Genomic DNA, 18,882 nt, shown 5'->3' with positions numbered 1-18,882 from the left:
CCCCCGGCCCTAACTGCACCCCCAGGCCCTGGGGGTTTTGGCACACGGGATTGACAGGATTCTGCTGTTTGTGCCGGGTGGCAGAGCTGGCCGGATCCCCCTGGGACAGCTAATGCTGCCCTGAACCATCCCTGTTAGAGACTGGGAGGGGACAAGTGTGGTCCTGCTGGCTGCTGTCTTTGGGGAACTGGTGATCACATCACAGGAACATCTTGGGACAGATCAGCATGCACCAGCACCACGGCACAGGGCCACGAGCTCCATTCCTGGCCCCAGCACTGACTCAGGTGCAGGGTCACCCCTCTGGCACAGGTATGTCTGCCACACAGACAGCCCCGCGAGCTCAGAGCCTCCTCAGGAATGAGCCCACAAATCTGCTACATGGCATCCCAGAGACCTTCCATGGGATGGCCATGCAAGCAGACTGGTAGAGCACAGCCTGGCTCTACCCCGCAAAAAAGCAGAAACAACTGAGTTATTCTGACTTTTATTTCATTGCTTCTTAGTCCACACAGTCGGTATAAAATCAGAAAAGCAAAGCAAAAAAAAAAAAAAAAGAAAAAGAAAAAAATGAAACAAAAACAACAATAGCAAGACAGTGTCTGGAGTCCTCAGAAGGCAGCCTGGGGTCTGGGCAGGTGCACGTTCAATTCATGGCCAGACACATCGCTGACGCACAGAGGACAGACATCTCGCTCTGGCAGCAAAGACCGACAGGGCTCCACCCAGAGCTGTTTCTGTTCCTCTTGACCACGGCAGAAAAAAGGAACCTTGGTTATAAATGCTTTATTAAAAATAATAGTAAGAGCAAGTCTAAGTACAAAAGCAGTTATAGCTCATTTATATTACACAGAATTATTTCTCATTTCTAGCTTTGTTGTTTACCTCAAGATTGTTAACTGAATTTCCAGTGAATAAGGTTAAATGGCTAGCAATATAAGGAATGGTAAATAGATAGCACCATTTCATATATCTGGTATTTGATTTCATAGATATACTGGGTTTGCTTCTTTCTCTTTGGTAGGTTAACTCCACGGCAAGGATAAAGCCCGTTTCACGGTTGGGAGCATCCGTACCCCGGCAGCTTGGCTCGGCACGGCACACACCCCAGCCCCGCTGGCACAGGCACCAGGGACACCCCCAGAGCCCACACGGGCAAAGGAGGACAGCCCATGCTGGACTGCAATTCAACCTAAGTGATTTAAAAGCCCAAATTCCCAGCGGGTGTGGTGGCAAGGCAATGGGACTTAGGCACATAAGTCATTTAGGCACTTGGGGCAATCAAAGCCTTTGCTCCAAAATCCTTCAAACCTTTCGGAAGTGTCTCCCGTCAAATCTGGACGTGCGCTTCAGTTACCAGGATCACAGCATGTGGCCAGAGAGGGGACCAACCTTCAGGCTGGTGTAAACAGGCATAACTCCGATTTACGCCAGCCTAAAACCATTCAGACCTGGGGTTTTCTGATGGTTCAATATGGGCCAGGAGGGGGAAGGAGAGTTCAGGTCAAAGAGGATTTTGCATGAGAGAAAAATCACCACGCTCTTGTTACAATGTTAGGACTAATAGTTCCTTAGGCACTTGCTTTAGGCTTTAAAACATAGCGTATGGTCAACAAAAGCAAACAATACTATGTACATATATGTAAAAAGTGTTATAAATAGGTTTTTTAAACCATAGATACTATATACATCTTCAATTAACAAGTAACCCTCTGAGTGTTTCCTTTTGGGGTCGGTTGGGTTTGGTTTTGGTGGGAGGGTTTATTCCTTTTTTTTTTTTTTTCCCCTTTTTTTGGGTTAATTTTGTTTTCCGTTTTCTCGTCTATTTTCCCCCGCCTCCGTCTCCTCCGTGGATGTCATGAGTGCCCTTGTCACGCCACGCTGCCTCCCGTGGTATCACTCCCGCTTCCGTAGGATGACGTAGATGATGCCGCTGGCCAGGGCCAGGGGGAAGGCCAGCCACGCCAGGATATAGGCGAAGCCATAGGAGGTGTTCTCCGAGGCTTCGTGCCAGTCCGTGTGCCTCACTGTGAAGATGGCCGCGCCGCTCATCACGCAGAGCCCTACCAGGGAAGCGCACAGAGGAAGGGGTTAGCAATGACACAGGTGGAGCAGTTCCCTCCTGGAAATCCAGAGATGAAGAGGATAATACCCAACACCAGCACGGGAAACTGTTTGTCTTATTGCCCCCTTGTATCTCGTCTCCTGGAAAACGATGGTATGATCTGGGGGGGTGTGATGCTGTGGGCTCTGCCCCGGATGCAGATGAGTGGGGATCTCTCTGCCAGGCTCTGTGTAAAGCTGGAGCCCCTGGAACAAGCAAAGCTGGAGCATTGCCTGGGTTAACCCAAGAGGAAATGGCCTCAAGTTGTGCCAAGGGAGGTTCAGATTGGATATCAGGAAAAATTTCTTCACTGAAAGGGTCATCAGACACTGGAACGGGCTGCCTAGGGAAGTGATTGAGTCCCCATCCCTGGAGGGATTTAAAAGATGGGTAGATGAGGTGCTCAAAGATCTGGTTTAGTAGTGGACAGGTATGGTTGGAGTGGATGATCTCAAAGGTCTTTTCCAACCAAATGATTCTATGATCCCTCAGGCAACCACTGGGCATCTCCCAGCTCTGGGCTGCTGCTCCAGACCAGCCCCACTCCCTTGGGTAGCTCATTTAAAACCCAGACTGTAGCCTGAACCACACTACCTGAGGTGCTGCAAGAGGTCAGACACAAAGCTTGGGTTTTTTAAAGCACAGAAGTTTCTTTATCGCCTGCCCAGGCAAGCGCAGCTGGCGCTGAGGATGCTCTGGCCAGGCAGGTCTGTGCTCTGCGATCCTCGTCCTCCTCTGGTGCTGCATGAGGAGCTCCACTGCAAACCCCGCTCTCTGCAAAACCCTCATCCCTCTTCCCCAGCTCCTGGTGTCCATCCTTGCCAGCCCCAGGCCAGCACAGGTCCTCAAGGGCTGTCCGGCCAGGCCCAGCTCTGGTAGGCAGCATTTTAGCTTTGTTGCAAAAACAACCCATCAGCATGGGGGACTGCCCAGAGCTAACACAAAGCCACCTCTATTTCTGCCCAAAAACAAGCTCTTTCAGTCAATCCCAGCAGTTCTATTATACAGTTGCGGGGCTGTTGTTGGAGCAGAGTTCCAAATCCCCTGCATGGACCTTGGGACCACCTACATTTAACCACGGTGATATTTCAGCTGTAATTCCACTTGACACTGCTCCTTTGTTCTGGGAAAGTGCAGAAGTGGGAATACGCTTCATTAACGCGCCACTGGTGCAGTTTCCATTCTCTAAGCACAAGAGTCAACTCCCACTGCCCCGGCCCATGCAGAGAGAGCACAACAATTGTCTGGCAATGCTGGTGGGATAGAGAACAGGCGTGCAGCCACGCCGGTCACCTACAGACAGCAGAAAATACAGCAGCAATTGTCCGCAGGAGGAATTTGGCAAAATGGAGGCGATGGTTTCTGCAGCATCTGCACTGCCTTTGGCCCAGGGAAAATGCTCGGAAGGGAAGGACAGCTGTGTTCAGCCGCTTGCACCAACACGAGCAATAACATCAGCGCTTCAGAGCCTGATTTCAGAACACACTCCAGTCTTGCTTTGACAGCCAGGAGGGCAAATGCTGCCTAACATAGAATCACAGAACGGTTGGGGTTGGGAGGGTCCTTAAAGCTCATCCAGTCCCAACCCCCCTGCCAGCAGCAGGGACACCTTCCACTAGACCAGGTTGCTCAAAGCCTCATCCAACCTGGCCTTGAACACTTCCAGGGAGGAGCAGCCACAACTTCCTTGAGCAACCTGTTCCAGTGTCTGACCACCCTCACAGGAAAGAATTTCTTCCTAATATCTAATCTAAAGCTCCCCTCTTTCAGTCATCAGCTGTTCCTGCAGGTCTGTGCATTCCAACCCAGCCCTGTAGACAAGCTGGGATGAATGCTGGTGCATCCTCATGCTCAGCTCTTCAATGCAGGGCTTTGCAAAAAGCTGTAGGACATGCATAAGGCCCAGCCCAGCCCTCTCCACCCCACAGGGACAGCAGCTCCAGACTGGGAGGAATGAAAGAAAAGGGATAAAAGTGATGCTGAGGCTGGCGAGAGTGATGGAGAAGTTGGGTCAAGCCCTGAGAGGCCCAAACCAATGTCTCTCCATGGTGGGCTTACACAGCTGTCGGAAGGTACTTTAGATGAATACACCGTGGATGTGACAGACCCACCAAGGATGGAGGGGAGCTGCTGAGGGCCCTTCGGTGCCTCTGCAATGGCTGACATCTCATCAGGGCCAATTCAGCTAGATTTCAGGGCACGTTTCCAAGCAGTGTGGAGAAGGTGCTGGGGATGCATCCCTACCCTCCCACTGCACAACAGACCCAAGTGACCTCCATGCATCTCTTCTTGCCTGTACCTCCCCTCCCCAGATCCCCTGAGCTACAGACAAAGTCACATTGGAGACCAGCTCCTTCTCTCATTCCTGGCTCTCAGGGCACCACTGCCCAGCTTTGCCACCCAACAGCACCCAGCAGTCCTGCACTGGCATCCACTGGTCAGGCTCCAAACCTGGAAACCTTCAGCTTTGACAAGCTGCGTCACCCTGGGAGGAGTTGCAGGGTGATGGGGAGCTTCAGGAGGAGTTTCTTCATCCCCTCCCAGAAAGAGGGAGGTCCTCTCCAGCTCTGCTGGAGCTGAGGACAAAGCACTCATGTGGGTAAGACCCTACCCCTGGCAGACCTGCATCAGGCCTCTGTGGTGCCAGGGCTTTGCAAGGCATGGACAAACACCTGCAAAGCCTGAAGGCCACAGGAATGTCCTCCATTGGCTTTAGACAGCAGCCATCTTTCATAGCAAGCTGCAAGGAGACCCCGTCAGGCTCAGCTCCTTGACCAGAAGAGCCATCCATACCTCCTGGCAGCACTGGCATGGCTATGTCCAGCTTCCTACCAACACCTCTAAAATTCAGGGTTACAAACACCACAGCTGCCCTGAACCCCTGCCTGCATCCCTAGCTGGGGACCACAGCAAGGATGGCCACCAGCACCCACCTCTGCGTGTTCCATCCAGACCCAGACCTCTGCCTATGGGTCCCCTAGGCCATGGGAAATCTTCATGGGAATCACCTCACACTTTCCCTGTCCTTTGCACTGTGCTGGGGAGTGACTTAACACAGCAAGGAAAGAGCCAGCAGGTCTGCAGTCTGAACCTGCATCTCCTTAGGACACCCAGCACAGCATGGACAGGAGGGTTGTAATCCCATTTTCTCCTCTGAGAAACAGGATTCGCCAGCAATCACTCAGGAGAGAGAAGCCTTCTGCTCCCAGATCTATTAGACAAGCTCTCAGGCAGATAATTACATTATTAATGCCCATTTCCCCTCCTTGTCTCCATGGCTGTAATGGGTTTCTACACATCTATCTTTCCAGAGACAGTGAACTGATATGAACTCATCACCTGCATTATGGCCAAGCAGATACATCTATACCTGATTTCATGCCACACTTGTTAATAAAGCCTAGCTCTAAACTTCTCCAGAGTTTGCAAAAGCTATTCACTAAGAGGATGCTCAGAAACTTCAGATAAAGTTCAGTGGATGAGCTTTTCCACTGATCTAGTGTCAGGACCTTGGGTGGCTTTTAGTTTAACATCTAAAGTTCTAGCAAACTATTAGTCTCCTTCCCAGACAGCCTGTCATAATTTAGCCAGAACCTCATTGCACAATTTAATTTTTCTAGTCTGAATGCTTGAAAATCCTCTCAACATGGAAACACAAATGGAGCCAGTGGCTTTACAGCATCTATATTTGGAGAACTGCAACGTAGGACATGAACCGTGGGTCATTTCCAGCGCTGAGTTCTTGAAGAGTTAAAAATAGCAGCCGACAGTTCAAAGTCAGCTGGCTCACCCTGCACGCTCCAGCGGCTCTTTGCTGATGTGGAAAGCACCAGGCCCCCTTATGGCAAGTTTATAAATAATCATCAGGTCCTCTTTTGCCAGAAGAGCATGGTCACTACTTCCCCCACCCTGCCAGCAGTTGTGGAAACCTCGCCCAGCCCAGTGGAGCTGGGACCCAGAGCCAGCGCAGCCACCCTGAACCATCAGCATCCCACCCTGAGCCATGAAGAATATCCAGAGCTGCAAGATAAACTCACCCTTGGTCCGGCAGCCCAACCTGCCCCACCACCCAGGACCACCAGCACAGCTCTGCCTCCTGCTCGGCAGGCCTGGCACCCTGTCCCTCTGAAACCTCCCTGGCTGGGGCAGCAACCTTCTTGCACCTTCCACAATGTGAGGGCAGAGAGCTGGGAGGCATAACGTGCCCTGACAGCTGGACCCCATCCTGGGGCGTGTGAGACCTTAACAGACCCAAATTATTCATCCACCTTTCCCTTCATTGAGCCATGCAGGAGCCAGCTCAGGGGCTCTCCTGCTTCAGTACACAAGAGCATGCTTGTTTCCATCATTACCTCCTCCTCCTCTGCTTGAAAGCCCTTTTCCCACCAGTGCCAGCCCCATTGATCAGCCCTCACTTACCAGCAAGGATTTGGAAGATTCCAGTAACATAAAACCGCCCGCCCTTGGTGAGCGTGAACAGCTGGCAAAAGAAGAGGAACAGGGACAAGACGCTGAAGATGACGGAGAGGATCATCATCGCTTGGACAGACTGCAGCCATTCTGCGGAAAGAAAGAGAGAAGGAAACCTCAGCGCAGGCACCACAGACAGCGAGTCCTCACCACAGCCCATGGCCTCAGCATCATCCCCCGTGCCACCATCCCACCCCTGGTTCCCACTGAGTTTCTTCACAGCTGGGGAATGCTGGTGTTGCAACAACTAGTGAGGTCCTCAGCACAGGCACAATGCTGCCTGGGATTTGGGAGGACGTGTGCATGGACCAGCGTGCTGGGGTAAAATGAATCGCAAGGCCACACATTTTCTCAGGGAGCATTGGTAATAAAATATGAGCAGAGGTGTCAGCTCCGATTTGAAGCCTGCAGAAATGAAGACAAAGCCTCTCCCCCAACTTCATGTCAGGCCCTGGGAGTTCAGCTGTATTAGAAACACAAAAGCCATGTGCAACAAGCCATGAGACACCGAGCTGGCCAAGTTCAGAGGTAAAATAAATACACAGCGAGTGAAAACACCCTCTGCCCTTATGGAGTCAAACCTTTTGGAAAGAGCCTTCCCCAGCTGCCAAATGCAGCTGCCTCCCAGAGCAGACTAGTTAAACCAGCCCCTGTGTGAGTCACTGCCCAGCTATTTCCAGGCTTCGTGGGTGTGTAACTCCTCGAGTAAAAAAATATAAATAAACAAGCTAAATGCCGCTCCATCCCATGAGCTGCCACAGACTGACAGAAAGAGGCAGTGCCTCACAGCACCGGGACGGGGCTGTGCTCACCAATACCTCTGCCCTTCCCTTTCCTTACAAAGTCTGACATCAGAATGAGTATTTGCAGCTTTCCTTGAGAGGTCTTTAGGATGCAACATTGATTAATTCACCACAAAAGCCAGGCAGGACTCGGTCCAGGTAAACTGAGGCACAAACCACCCAGTGAAAGGCAGAAAAATCATGCTTTGGGCTGGATCCTCAGACAGGGGAGAATTAGTCTCAGTTTTAGTCCCATGTTCCTGCCCCAGTTTTACTCCCACTGGCTGCACGAAACGGATTTCTGCAGCAAATGTCTGAAAAAACTTCCAAATAAAGCTACACTTCAGCTTAGCAACCTTCACAACTTGGTGCCACAAATGAGGCCGTCTGGGGCTGCCCAGAGCAGTGTCTGCTCCCAGAAAAGCAATCACACTTCCCCACCAAATCCTTGCAAGCTGCATTCACAGAGCTGAGAGCAGAATTTGAACCTGGGAGTGAGGTAGAGCCTTCAACTGAGACAGAAATGATGATCCACACCTGAGGCCTCCCAGCAGCTCCATGCCTGTGGGGAACATCCTGTTTAGTAATGTCTGGATCATCAGTTCTACCTCTTGTCTTTGCATCTTGCCTCCTGACGTTCATGTAATGGCACAAATTCCAGCCCTGTTCACCAAAACAGACCCAAACCACGCAGAGCAGCCTCTGCTCACAGCAGACAGCTTTTTCCTTCCCCCGCTTCTCATGCTTCCTGCACCAAACTACTCTGCAGCATTAACAGGCCCTGCTAAAGAGCTGCTGTGCTTCACTCATTTCAATGCCACCAGGTCTGCATCCATGTGCACCGGCTGCTGCTGTTCCTTAAGAACGTTCCTGTCACTTCCAGGAAATCCCAGTGTGGCTTTTACACTGATGTGCACACAACATGTCCCACATTCATCTCTCCCAACTGGCCAGGCAGGGAAACCCCTGCCCTGCCTTGACCCTACCTGACACTTCAGCTCTGGCCATGCTAAACCAGTGGGCAAGGGAGGGGATGAAGCAGCTCAAGTGTGGCTAAAAATCAAGTCATAAATCATTGCTCAGATGGGGTCAGAGAAGTATGGTTAGGGGGTGTCCAGCTGCTGAACTGCAATCTCCTTCCAACTTCAGCAGAGAGAGAGCTCCCAGCCCAGGTCTGGGAAGCTGAGCTCTTGCCTCTCCCCTTCCTGAGCCCTAAAGCCAGGTCCAGCTCCTTGCATCGCTGGAGCCAAAGCCTGCCCAGCCCCAAGCTCCGAAGTTTGGTCCAGGACCCAGGAAGCCAAGTCTTTTGTGATTTCAAAGGCCACAGGATCCGGCCCAGAGAGGAGCTCTTTCTGCTCAGAGGTGGATGCTCTGACTGCCAGTTATTTTAGGAGAAGGCTGTCTAGACGGAAAGCTGAGCTGAGCTGAGCTGCCCTTTTAATTGCATCCGCCTCCCCGTGCCTCTTTTTTGGTTCTGAACGTGAACAATTTATACGGGCTTTTCAAAATCCCATTGTAATAAAGAGCCGTGTCAGAGGAACATAAAGCCAGGCACTGAGATGGGGGAAAGCCCCCGTGACCGGAGGGGTTTCGGCAGCCAGCCATGCCGCTCTGCCGCAGCCAGAGAGCGGCAACCGCATGAGCTCAGGAGCAGGGAAATGAAGAGATGATCCCAGAGCTCTGGGCCTGCTCACAGCCAGCCCTTTGCTGACTTGTATTGGCCTCCTTTGTAAAATCCAGGGAAAGGATCCCCAGCTCAGGACTCACAGACACACACGTTCAAGCTGCCATACTCCCATTACACCCCAGCCCAGCTGCCCACAGACTTCAGTTGTATTACGCCACCTAACTGCCTTTAATTCACTTGAAAACACCACTATACCTGCAGATAGGACTGCTACCTCCTCAACTCTGTATGCTTTTAACTCCTTTGCTATGAGCTCTGTGTCCTACCTATAGGCTTTAAAAAATAAAGTGAGTTTTCTACAGGGAGGTCTGGGCCCCATGAGCTGTACTGCGGGGCTGTCAGCACTGTTTACTCCCACACTGTTATTTGTGGTTTCCCCTGGGCAGCAAGTCGGTTATTCCATTTTTTTCTTGCATCTCTTCAGCTCAGTTTATATCTTTGTTCTTCAGGAGGAGGAAGAAAAGGAAACAGAGTGGAAAGGACAGATAACGCCCTGCACGCCGCTTCCGGAGAGGACCCATCGGCAGCGTTTTTAGAGCCCTTTCAAGCAGTCAGAAATGAAGTAAGATGTTTTTACAAAACAAATTTGAAAATTTCCCTAAGCTCTACAAGCCCTGATGTGCTCATGACACCACTTATAACAGCAGGAAAAAGATTTCATCCATGAGATGCTGAAGACCATATTTCACTACCTTAAAATCTAACATGAAAGAAACCCAGAGCAGAAACTGAAACCTAGAGCAGAAATTGAAGCCTAGAGCAAAAATTGAAACCTAGAGCAGAAATTGCAGCTGAATCCCCCAGAAAGACAGTATCTAATCCAACCCCTTCTAGCAAAGCCCCAGCCCTTCTTGCAGGATGGTTTTATACCCAGACAAGGGGTACAGCTGAGCAGGATTGATGGGGCAGGTAGAAACATGCCCTTGGCCAGGAGCAGAGAGCCTTAAAGGACAGGCAATGCCTCCCCAGGGATTAATTCACTGCCCTGTTGTAGACAGCCTATCCTCTGTTGACCCAGCCAAGAAGAAAGAATAAAGTGAAAACTGAAAAGAAACTTCTTTGAGCAATCAGCTTATATATTCACTGGAAGACATCAGTAAATTAGTGCTGTGCATACCTGTGTGCCGTGACCTCCAGCTGATGGTAATGTTTTGCCTGCACAGCTTTCCCTTTGCAAACTGCGTGTGCACTGTACACTTCAAAAGCAACCACTTCTCAGGAAGAAAATATCCACTGAGGAGGTAACAGCAGCATGTAGCATATACAAAACTAGAGGGAGAGTAAATTCATGACCACATCTGCCTGTTAAAACCTGCTCCTTCAATGCTGCAAACTAAATATCAGCAGGGTCAGGAACAACACATGCATCTGCTGCCAGAGGTACCAGTCCAGGTCTGCCAAGAAAAGCCATGTTTTCTGAGCAGTTTTTCCAAAGCAGACTCTCAAGCTTCAAGGTCTGATCAAGAACCTGAACCCAAACTTGCATCCTCACCTACAAGGCTGACAGGTCACATCACAAGCACTGGGGCTTGCAATGCTTTTAAACCTTGACATTCAAACACCCCTTAAGAGGGTCAAAAAAGGGTGAACTGAAGATGCAGAAATACTAGCTCAGTTGCATTATTCTTCAGACCACTGCCCCTTGGCAAGGCACCGTAGCAACCCAGAATGGCACAAAAGCTCAGCTACCTGCAGTGCTACTCCTGAGCAGCACAGACCCCCCCTGCCACCACCCACAGCCCCACTGCTCAAAGCAAACATCTCTCTTGTTGAGGAGAACAGCATCACGGTTCGCCAGCCACATCCAGCAGAGATGCTAAGCTCTCCTAGGGAAAAAGCAGCTCCATGACATGGCAACTTTCTTCTGCTCCGGTCCCAGATCTCCCATCAGCATGAGGTCCAACCTTCCCCGACTGCGCTTTGGGCTGCTGGATGCTCAAGCTGAGAAAAGCAGGTTTTTCACCCAACAGTTGCTCCTTTCCTATCCTCCTATGTCCAGTTCCTGGAGTGGACCACAGGGTATTCGATTGAGGTATTCCTGGAAATCCCACCAGAAAAGGGGGATTTAAAGAGCCCCCAAGTTATTTGTAAGGGCTAGGGGATGAGCAGGTGGGAAACACCAGGGCTGCGGGGAGGCAGTGAATGAACACGGTGCTGCAATTCCTGCTCAAGACTTCCTGGTCCTCTTCTGTAAGCTCCTTTCAGAAGGAGATGAAAACTTCAAAGTCCTCTTTTCTCCTCTTGTCCTCTTTTCCTCTCAGCTGTCCTCCCTTTTGCCTTCCCCGTGAAGCTCCATCCAAGAAACCCCTGAAGCCAGGAAGTCCACAGCTCTCCAGAGTTGCCACATTCAAATGTGAGTGGTCTTCAGAGCATGGCCTGTCCTCCACATCTCTGTGGTTCAGCCAAGAGGCCTCAGCAGCTGTCCCATTTATTGTCGAAGCTCACATCCCACAGAGGCAACCTGTGATGCTGCCGAGGCAGCAGAAAGCTGCTGGCACCATGAAAAACACCCCCAACAGTTCCACGATGCCCGAGTTGGTTCCTCTCCAAGACCTTTAGTATGGTGGCTCTGACCTCCTTTTGGCTTGTGTGTGAGAGCAAGCTGAGGTTGTAGGTACATCATTTCAGGTCCTCCAAAGAGCTTAGGTACCAACTCCCACTGATTTCAATCCAGGCAGCAGGAGCAGGGATGGTGAGCAGTGGTGCAGGCACGCTGCTGGGGTACTCAGCCTGTGGCCACGGGGACACCCAAGAGTCTCAAAGCCAAAAAATGTTGGGTTAAGGGTTTTCCAATGCTGAGTCCACTCTGCAGTGGACTCCCCCACCCATTCTTCTGGGTTTTGCAGTCACCGTTTGCCCACACGTTGCCTTCTTCTTCCCCTTCACTCCTCTTCCATGGGCCAAAGCCCCCACCCAGCAGGGAAGGCTGACTGACCCCCCCTGACACAGAAATAGGGGAGTTAAAGAGCTCTGGAGCAGCTGAGAAAAACCAGCACTAGTTCCCTACCTTTCCTTATCAGATGTTCTTTCTAAGAAGAACAAGCAACAATAAAAACCTGGTTTTAAGCAGAGGAAATGTCACAGGCGACATGGTTATGGCAAAACTGCTCCAAAATACAAAATACACTCTTGAAATACCCACAGTTTATTTTAGACAACTAAGAGGCAAGCTACAGTCACCCCACAAACTGCCAGAGGGGGGTTCTAGCCTGCCTGAGTTACGTCAATGTTATCTATCATTAATGGCAAAGCAGGTGCCCCTGACCCACAAACTGCTGAGATGAAAAGCGGGCTCTTTGCTGCTCTGCTGCAGACTGCAAAGGCCCTGAAGGACCAGAGATGTCCCCAAATCAAGGTATCTGTACATTTGGTCCAGAAGCTGAATGGGGTCAGGTGATGGCTAGAACGTCAAGTATAAAGGCTGTGCGTTAACACACGTACAGGTTGTCTGGTATTTCCTGCAGGGCTTCATTATAACAGACTCAGCATCCTTAAATATGGGTAATTTCTTGCTGGTTTGCAGCTGCCCAGCAGAAATAAAGCAAAAGGCTTGAACTGCACTGTGCCCACAGCCTCAGCCAGGCAGCACAGCACAAGGGCAGAAGGTTATTTAGCGATCAATAAATAGGTGAAACCATTTTGTAAATCTTTGAATCTTTAAATCTTTGAACTTCTAATTCGCAGGGGTGGCTGGACTATCACCTCCATCTCACCCTCTTGCTCTAGGAACTGTCCCTTCACCAGTGACCAGTTTTCAAAGTGTTGATCTAGTTGGTGCAGCCTTGGCTCTTCCAGTGGGCTGGAGGGGAATTTGTCTCCAACTCTTTTTATATTTTATACTCACTAGCAATAATGGAATTAGACATTGAGGAATAATTTACCTCAGTGCAAGGCTTCAATGACACCTCGCAACATCATTTTCAGTTTCAAGAAGGATTATAGCAAGTTAAATGGCACTTCCATCTCTATGTCATGTGAACCTTTTCTATGTCATGTGGGTCCAGCATTGCTGGAAGAAGGAGTTTGAAAGAACAAAGGCAGCAAAGCCACTTGGGGAGGCTGACAGAGCAAAAGCAATGGGTTCAGATGCTTCTGTTATGCATTTTAAAGTGGAGAAGCAGCAATGAAATTCCTCCTGGAAACAGCAGATGGATCAGGGCACAGACACCCCTGCCTCGTGCCAGGGATGAAGATCTTTTTTGCCTCCTCCAGCGGGAAGAAAATACATTTCAAGCATCAGCAGTGCTGCTTAGAGTCCCATCTGCCAGAGCAAAGGGGCTCTGGAAGAGGGAAGGTCAGTGTGCAGAAGAGCAGTGCAATACCCTGCTGCATGGCTGTGCCTGCCCCATCAATGGGATGTGCATCCCTGCCTGCCTGGGTGGTCTGGGGCAGAACTCTGCTCTGGGTGACCCACCTGGGCTTTGCTTGTGACCATCACATCAGCAAATTAGTAGGAGCATCATATGGCCCATGGCACTTGGTCATCGTGCAGACTGGCAGCCTGTGCATTTTCCAAGGTTTGGGGTTTTCTTTTCCCTTTAAAAAAGCCCAAAAACACCAGCCTGCCTGTGAACAAGGCAGTCACGCAAAAGCCACAGAGCAGCAACAGGACAAACTGTAAGAAGACAACAGAGAAAATGTTTCCTGATGTTACAGAAGGATGTGGGTGTGAGAAATGAATGGGGATCTCCACTGAGGTTCCCATTGCTTCCCCACATTCAGCATTCCCACCAAAATCAGAAGAAAAGCAGTAGAAAAAAATCTTCTCGCCAGCATAAAAAATTCAGTTCTGGAAAGAAAAGGCCCTTTTTGGAGGAAAAAATATCACTGTCTGGAAATTTTGGGGTGGAATCTACTTAAGAGCACTTGAGCAGCTCAGGTCCTGCCGTGTGCCCCATGTCTGCAGCGGGATCGCACAGCTGGGGGCTGGCACGCGGCCGTGCCGACGCACAATTCTGGGATTCAGAGCTGAATTCTTGAGATAAGTTTTTTCCAGGAATGTCTGACAGCGCAAACGAAGTAAAGATTGCAACATTTTTTCCATAGTTCTCAGCTTCTTGAAAAAAAAAAAGGTCATTATCTAACAAGCAAATGCAGAAATCAAAGCAACAAGCAGGCAGTTGTAAAAGATGAAGACGTGGGCATCTGCCCCCAGCCCAGCGTTTCCTCCTCCCTCCCTGTGCTCACTCCCATCAGGACCACTCAGCCCTCGCACACACAGTGGGTTCAAGCTCTGCTGAGAGGAATTTGGGAGGTGGGAGCTCAGCCTCCACCGAGGCCAGCTCCATCCTGTGCCCAAGGTCTGCTAACGTCCCAGGGAACCATGGTCTGACAGTCCTGTCCTGACCCTTTGGGTTGTTTTCTTGCTTATTCCATCACCATGGGATGATCTATAATGTCAGGAGCACGGTCCCAAACCTGCCCCAGTGTTAAACACAAGCAAATCTTGCTGGGATCTGGTTTGAGCAAGTTCAGCTTCTCTTGGGCATCCAAATAACAGTCATTGAAACAAAAGGGTCCCTGTGCGGCAGTACAGCGGGTGAGAGGAGGCTCATCCATCCTTCCCGTGCTGAGACCAAGAGGAGGATCACATCACAACAAACCCCCCCCCGGCAGAGCCCCCATCCACGCCGAACCCATGAGACCCAGCCCGACCGAATCCCACATGTTCTGAGTACTGAGCACCGCTCTGTTACAAAGAGAGAGGAAGAAATAACTGCACTGCAGCAGCCACTGCAATGGGCAGAGGAAAAACTGTCTCTATGTAAAGACCCAGTTCTGCCAAAATTCCCAAACGAGGATTTCTCGCTCTCAGCCCAGAGCAGCCCTTGGCACTCTGCGATTAACCGTTAAGCACCGTCCTTGGCACAGGCACAGAGAAACAAATGTGTAAGGCTTTCTACAAGCCAGTGTAGCACGCACAGCTTGTTTTGAAAGAGATTTAAATGAGAACGGTTTGTGGTATTGGGTATCGGACCGTTTGTGTTTTTGAAAGTAAGCATATTCCTAGCAAACAGCATGTGAGGAACACAGTAAGGATTGAGACAGGGGACAAGCGTGAGCCTCAGAGGTGACCCTGCCACAGCATCCTGGCCCCATGTCCTCACTATTGCTCCAAAAAGTGTATGACCGCAGCTCTCCTGGCAGCGCAGGGACAGTGGGAGCAAGGGCTCAGAGACAGGGAGGGAGGACATGACAGGATGCCACGTGGCATTTTTCTTCTGTCTTTACAAACAGATTTTAAAAGCTTTGTGTAAGCCTAGGAAATACCTTTTGATTGTGTGTTCCCACAGCACCAGTGAGCTCTAGATCCTGCATCCAGAGTCCCACCAGATGAAGACTGGTCCTTAGCAGCACTGCTCCTACACCTGTGCGGTGGGGTGGATGGGGCAGAAGATTTTGCCCAAGCAAAACCCCCTTCTCCTGATGCCAGAGCAGAGCCTTCATATAAATAAGAGCTGGCAGGGAGCTGTTTAAGACTTGAGCACAACACATCTCCACTCAAAGAGCAACCCACTGGGGCACCTTATCAACTCAGCTACTCGACCACACTTTTAGCTGGGGCCATCTTGACTGTAGCCCCTTTAATGTTAAAAAAATCATCACTGGAGAGGACGCAGAGGGAAACCCCTCTTTGAGCAGCTTCTGGGAACAGCACAATAAAGACTCACAACACCCAGGAGGACACTCAGACATGGAGGAAACCATCCCAACTGCATTTTGGATAAACCCCTCTCAACACTGACAACTCCCTGACACATCCTGAAAACACACAGAAAAAGCAGTGCAGGTTTGAAAAGCAAAAGATTTGGGGAGGCTTAGAGCCCTCAGCTCTGGGACTCCAGAGAGGCAATCGCTGCCTTTTATTTCAAAGTGCAAGGTCAGCAGTTTTGGAACACGCGTGAATGGCCATGAAGCAGCCTGCCTACGCTGCAGATAGCCAGCACCAGCCAACTGCTGATGAAGGACATGGCTCCAGAAGGCTCCTCAGCTGGGATGGGGTCCAGCCACTTCCTGGCCAGCCCAGACACCACCAGGCGTCAGCAGAGACCCGCGGCAGTGGCTTCGCTCCCACCCAAACCAGAGCCTGGGCCCAGGCAGGGAAACACGCCGCTGCTTTCACACAATCACAGAATAATCACAGAATGGTGGGGTTGGAAGGGACCTCTGGAGATCATCTAGTCCAACCCCCCTGCCAAAGCAGGTTGACCTCAAGCAGGTTGCACAGGATCGTATCCAGGTGGGTTTTGAATCTCTTCAGAGAAGGAGACTCCACAAACTCTCTGGGCAGCCTGTCCCAGGGCTCTGGCACCCTCACGGTCAAAAAGTTTCAGCCCAGGGAAGATCAGAGGAGAGTGAGCACCAGCATCCACCTGCCCACGTGGGGAACCCACAAGTGTTCTGCTCTCAGCAAGCTGGGGATTTAGGGTGACCTCAATCTCCAAAAACCTCTGACAGTCTCCCACCACTGCGAGCCCCTTTGAGAGCATTCAGTGCTCTCAGTGTGACCGTTTGTTCCCTGCCAAGGCCACGTGGCATCGGTTTGCTCCTGCGCCAGGACCACGTTTCCGGCAAAGTGTGACTGTGCTCCCAGTGACATTGCTATGATTCACAAGTGGTTTCACTGGGGGTTACACTGGGAGAATCTGTTTCCACAGGAAAGCAAAAACCAGGCTAACTAAAAACAAATGCTAGACATTTCCCTTTCTTCTGGGGAAACTGAGGCACAGGCTTGCCTGACTCCCTGAGCACAGATTTCATGTTACTGGTACCACTAGGTGCCGTGGAAACTCTGCATCACAGCATTTTAGCAAGCACTCCTCCCCTGCTGACCTCAGCAAACAGCTCACAGGGTGATGTCACCCAGCGTGACATCAGCCTTCACCAGCTCAGCCCAGAGGCGGCTGCTCAGCCACCCCAGATGTGCAGGTGCCACAGGGGCCATTTCAGCAGCCAGACAAGGCAGGACCTGAGGGCTTGGTACATCCCACACATGCCGCTTGACAGTGAACCACAGGGTGAGGATTGTGCCCAAAACCTCAGCCTCTATGTGGGGGAGGCCCTGCCCCTCCATCTGGGGACACAGCAGAGGAGGCGAGGGGAAGGGGTGGGAAGGAACAGTTTTAGTGGGCTGCAGGGAAAAGCAAGAGGGAATCACAAATAACCTGCCCAGGCAAATCCTCCTTGGTTTCCTAAGTCCAAGGAGGAGAATAAAGTGAGGGGCAGCAGCAGCCCTGACTGCTGGGGAGCACTCACCATTTGTGGATGATGTCAGGCAGTGGAAGACGCTACCAGAGGTGCAGTTCTGCCAGAGGTCTGCCGTGTGCCCACCATTCACCAGCCATTGCTGCAAGAGAGACGCAGCCCCATGAGCCCCCAAGCCATGTGCCCGCCCCATTGGCACTGAGCAGCCCCGGTGCAGCCCCAGTGCGTACCGACACGCGTGAGGCCAGCCGGGCGCTCGCAGGCATGTGCTTTTCTTTAGAAAGGTGTTTGGAAACTAAATACTGGTATTTGCTTTTTGCTGCGTTCACCTCAACGGCAGGAAAACAGCAGCTCTTTAGTTTCTTTAAACATGGACCAAGTCCCGTGGGGATGCACACTTCCCTCCCCCCTGCTGTCCTTGCCTGCTGCCTGGCCGGGATATTTGAATGTTTCCACGTGATTCCTAACGACTCGGAAGATTTTTGTCATGTCTTCTACTACTATTACCACCCAGAAAAAAAGAAAAAAAAAAAAGGGAAAGAAGAATCTGGTGAAGCAAGCCCGGAACTCACCAGCTCCACAAAACTGCTGGCTTAAAACCACGTCAAACCTCTTCCTAAGTAGATGACGTGTTAACTGGGCTCTGGACTGAGAACGGTGCTGGGAACACTCTGTGCAGCATCCAACCCTCAATCTTCCTGCTGCTTGCAAAGCTGAAGCCTTGACAATTGCCAGCAGGAGCCCGTCTGGGTTAGGAGACAGAGGCTGAGCCCAACTCACAGCCCCAAAGGAGCTGGAGAGCAAAACTGCTGGTGCCGAGGAGCCAGTGTCAAGAGGTTTTGCTCAGACTGGCTGTACTGGTCCTGCGGGCTGAAGCCCGTTAGCAGGTGGAGCTCCTTCAGGAAAGGGGAGTGCAGTGTCGCCCCGTAGAGGGTGGTTTGGGTGCTCTGAGGCTGCTCCGTGGTGTGAACCAGCGTGGGGATGATGACGAGATGGGCTCAGCACCACTCTCCTCTGTACTAACGGGGACACCGCTGCGGCACACAACCGAGCGACCCACCAGTCACACCTGATAGCAGAAATAGGGGAAGAGCTGTCTGTGCAAAATGCTCCCAAACGCCACTGTTGGCAAGACCAGCATTGGCAAGTAAAAGTTTACGGCTAAAAGTCAAGCTGGAAAATAAACCACAAATAAAAATGACACCTTCTGGTCGTGTCATGCCATAAATTGCTCCCCACCTCGCCGGTACCCCGGTTCCGGAGGAAGGTCCGTACTTACGCTAACGATGGTGGAGACGAAGAGGAGCACCAGTACGGTGACATGGAGCACGATGATCCCCAGCAGCAAAAGCAGCATCCTGGCGGTGGTGGAGGGCAGAACTGGAGGGGGAGAGGGATGCTTCTGAGTGTGAGTGTGAGTGTGAGTATGAGTATGCGTGCTGGGGCAGCGCCCGGCTCCCGGGTTTCTTCCCTCGGGCCCCGCTGCCGGAGGGGGGGTCCAAACCCTCTGCCCGGACCCACTCCCGGATACCCCCGTGGGGTGCTCCGAGCCCCTCCCCCGAGTTGCTCCCTCAAGCCCGCTCACCGAGGGGACTTCCCCGGCCCTTCTCCCGTGGGGGCCCCTGGGGGGGGGC

The 18,882-nt window shown here is 51.4% G+C and overlaps 1 protein-coding gene across 1 annotated transcript; it reads right to left on the bottom strand.

Annotated features, from left to right (window-relative positions):
• Window positions 1–1,719: 1,719 nt before the first annotated feature.
• Window positions 1,720–18,681, bottom strand: PMP22 (peripheral myelin protein 22). Its single transcript, XM_010172776.1, has 4 exons — window positions 18,528–18,681; window positions 17,300–17,390; window positions 6,524–6,664; window positions 1,720–2,063 (listed from the first exon to the last, which is right to left on the bottom strand). The coding sequence occupies exons 1-4, from the start codon at window positions 18,603–18,605 to the stop codon at window positions 1,897–1,899; spliced, it is 477 nt and encodes a 158-aa protein (XP_010171078.1). The 5' UTR covers window positions 18,606–18,681; the 3' UTR covers window positions 1,720–1,896.
• Window positions 18,682–18,882: the final 201 nt, after the last annotated feature.

This window comes from Antrostomus carolinensis, unplaced genomic scaffold, assembly GCF_000700745.2.
Source record: "Antrostomus carolinensis isolate BGI_N321 unplaced genomic scaffold, ASM70074v2 scaffold28437, whole genome shotgun sequence".
Taxonomy (NCBI): Eukaryota; Metazoa; Chordata; class Aves; order Caprimulgiformes; family Caprimulgidae; genus Antrostomus; species Antrostomus carolinensis.
This window is presented reverse-complemented; position numbering and strand designations above follow the sequence as displayed.

Bases quoted from the DNA above. Each gene is read 5' to 3' on its own strand.
- PMP22 (XM_010172776.1), bottom strand. From the start codon at position 18,605: ATGCTGCTTTTGCTGCTGGGGATCATCGTGCTCCATGTCACCGTACTG. The intron at 17,391-18,527 runs GTAAGTACGGAC...TCTCTCTTGCAG, and splicing joins TCGTCTCCACCATCGTTAGC to CAATGGCTGGTGAATGGTGG. The intron at 2,064-6,523 runs GTAAGTGAGGGC...CTTCCCTGGTAG, and splicing joins AATCTTCCAAATCCTTGCTG to GGCTCTGCGTGATGAGCGGC.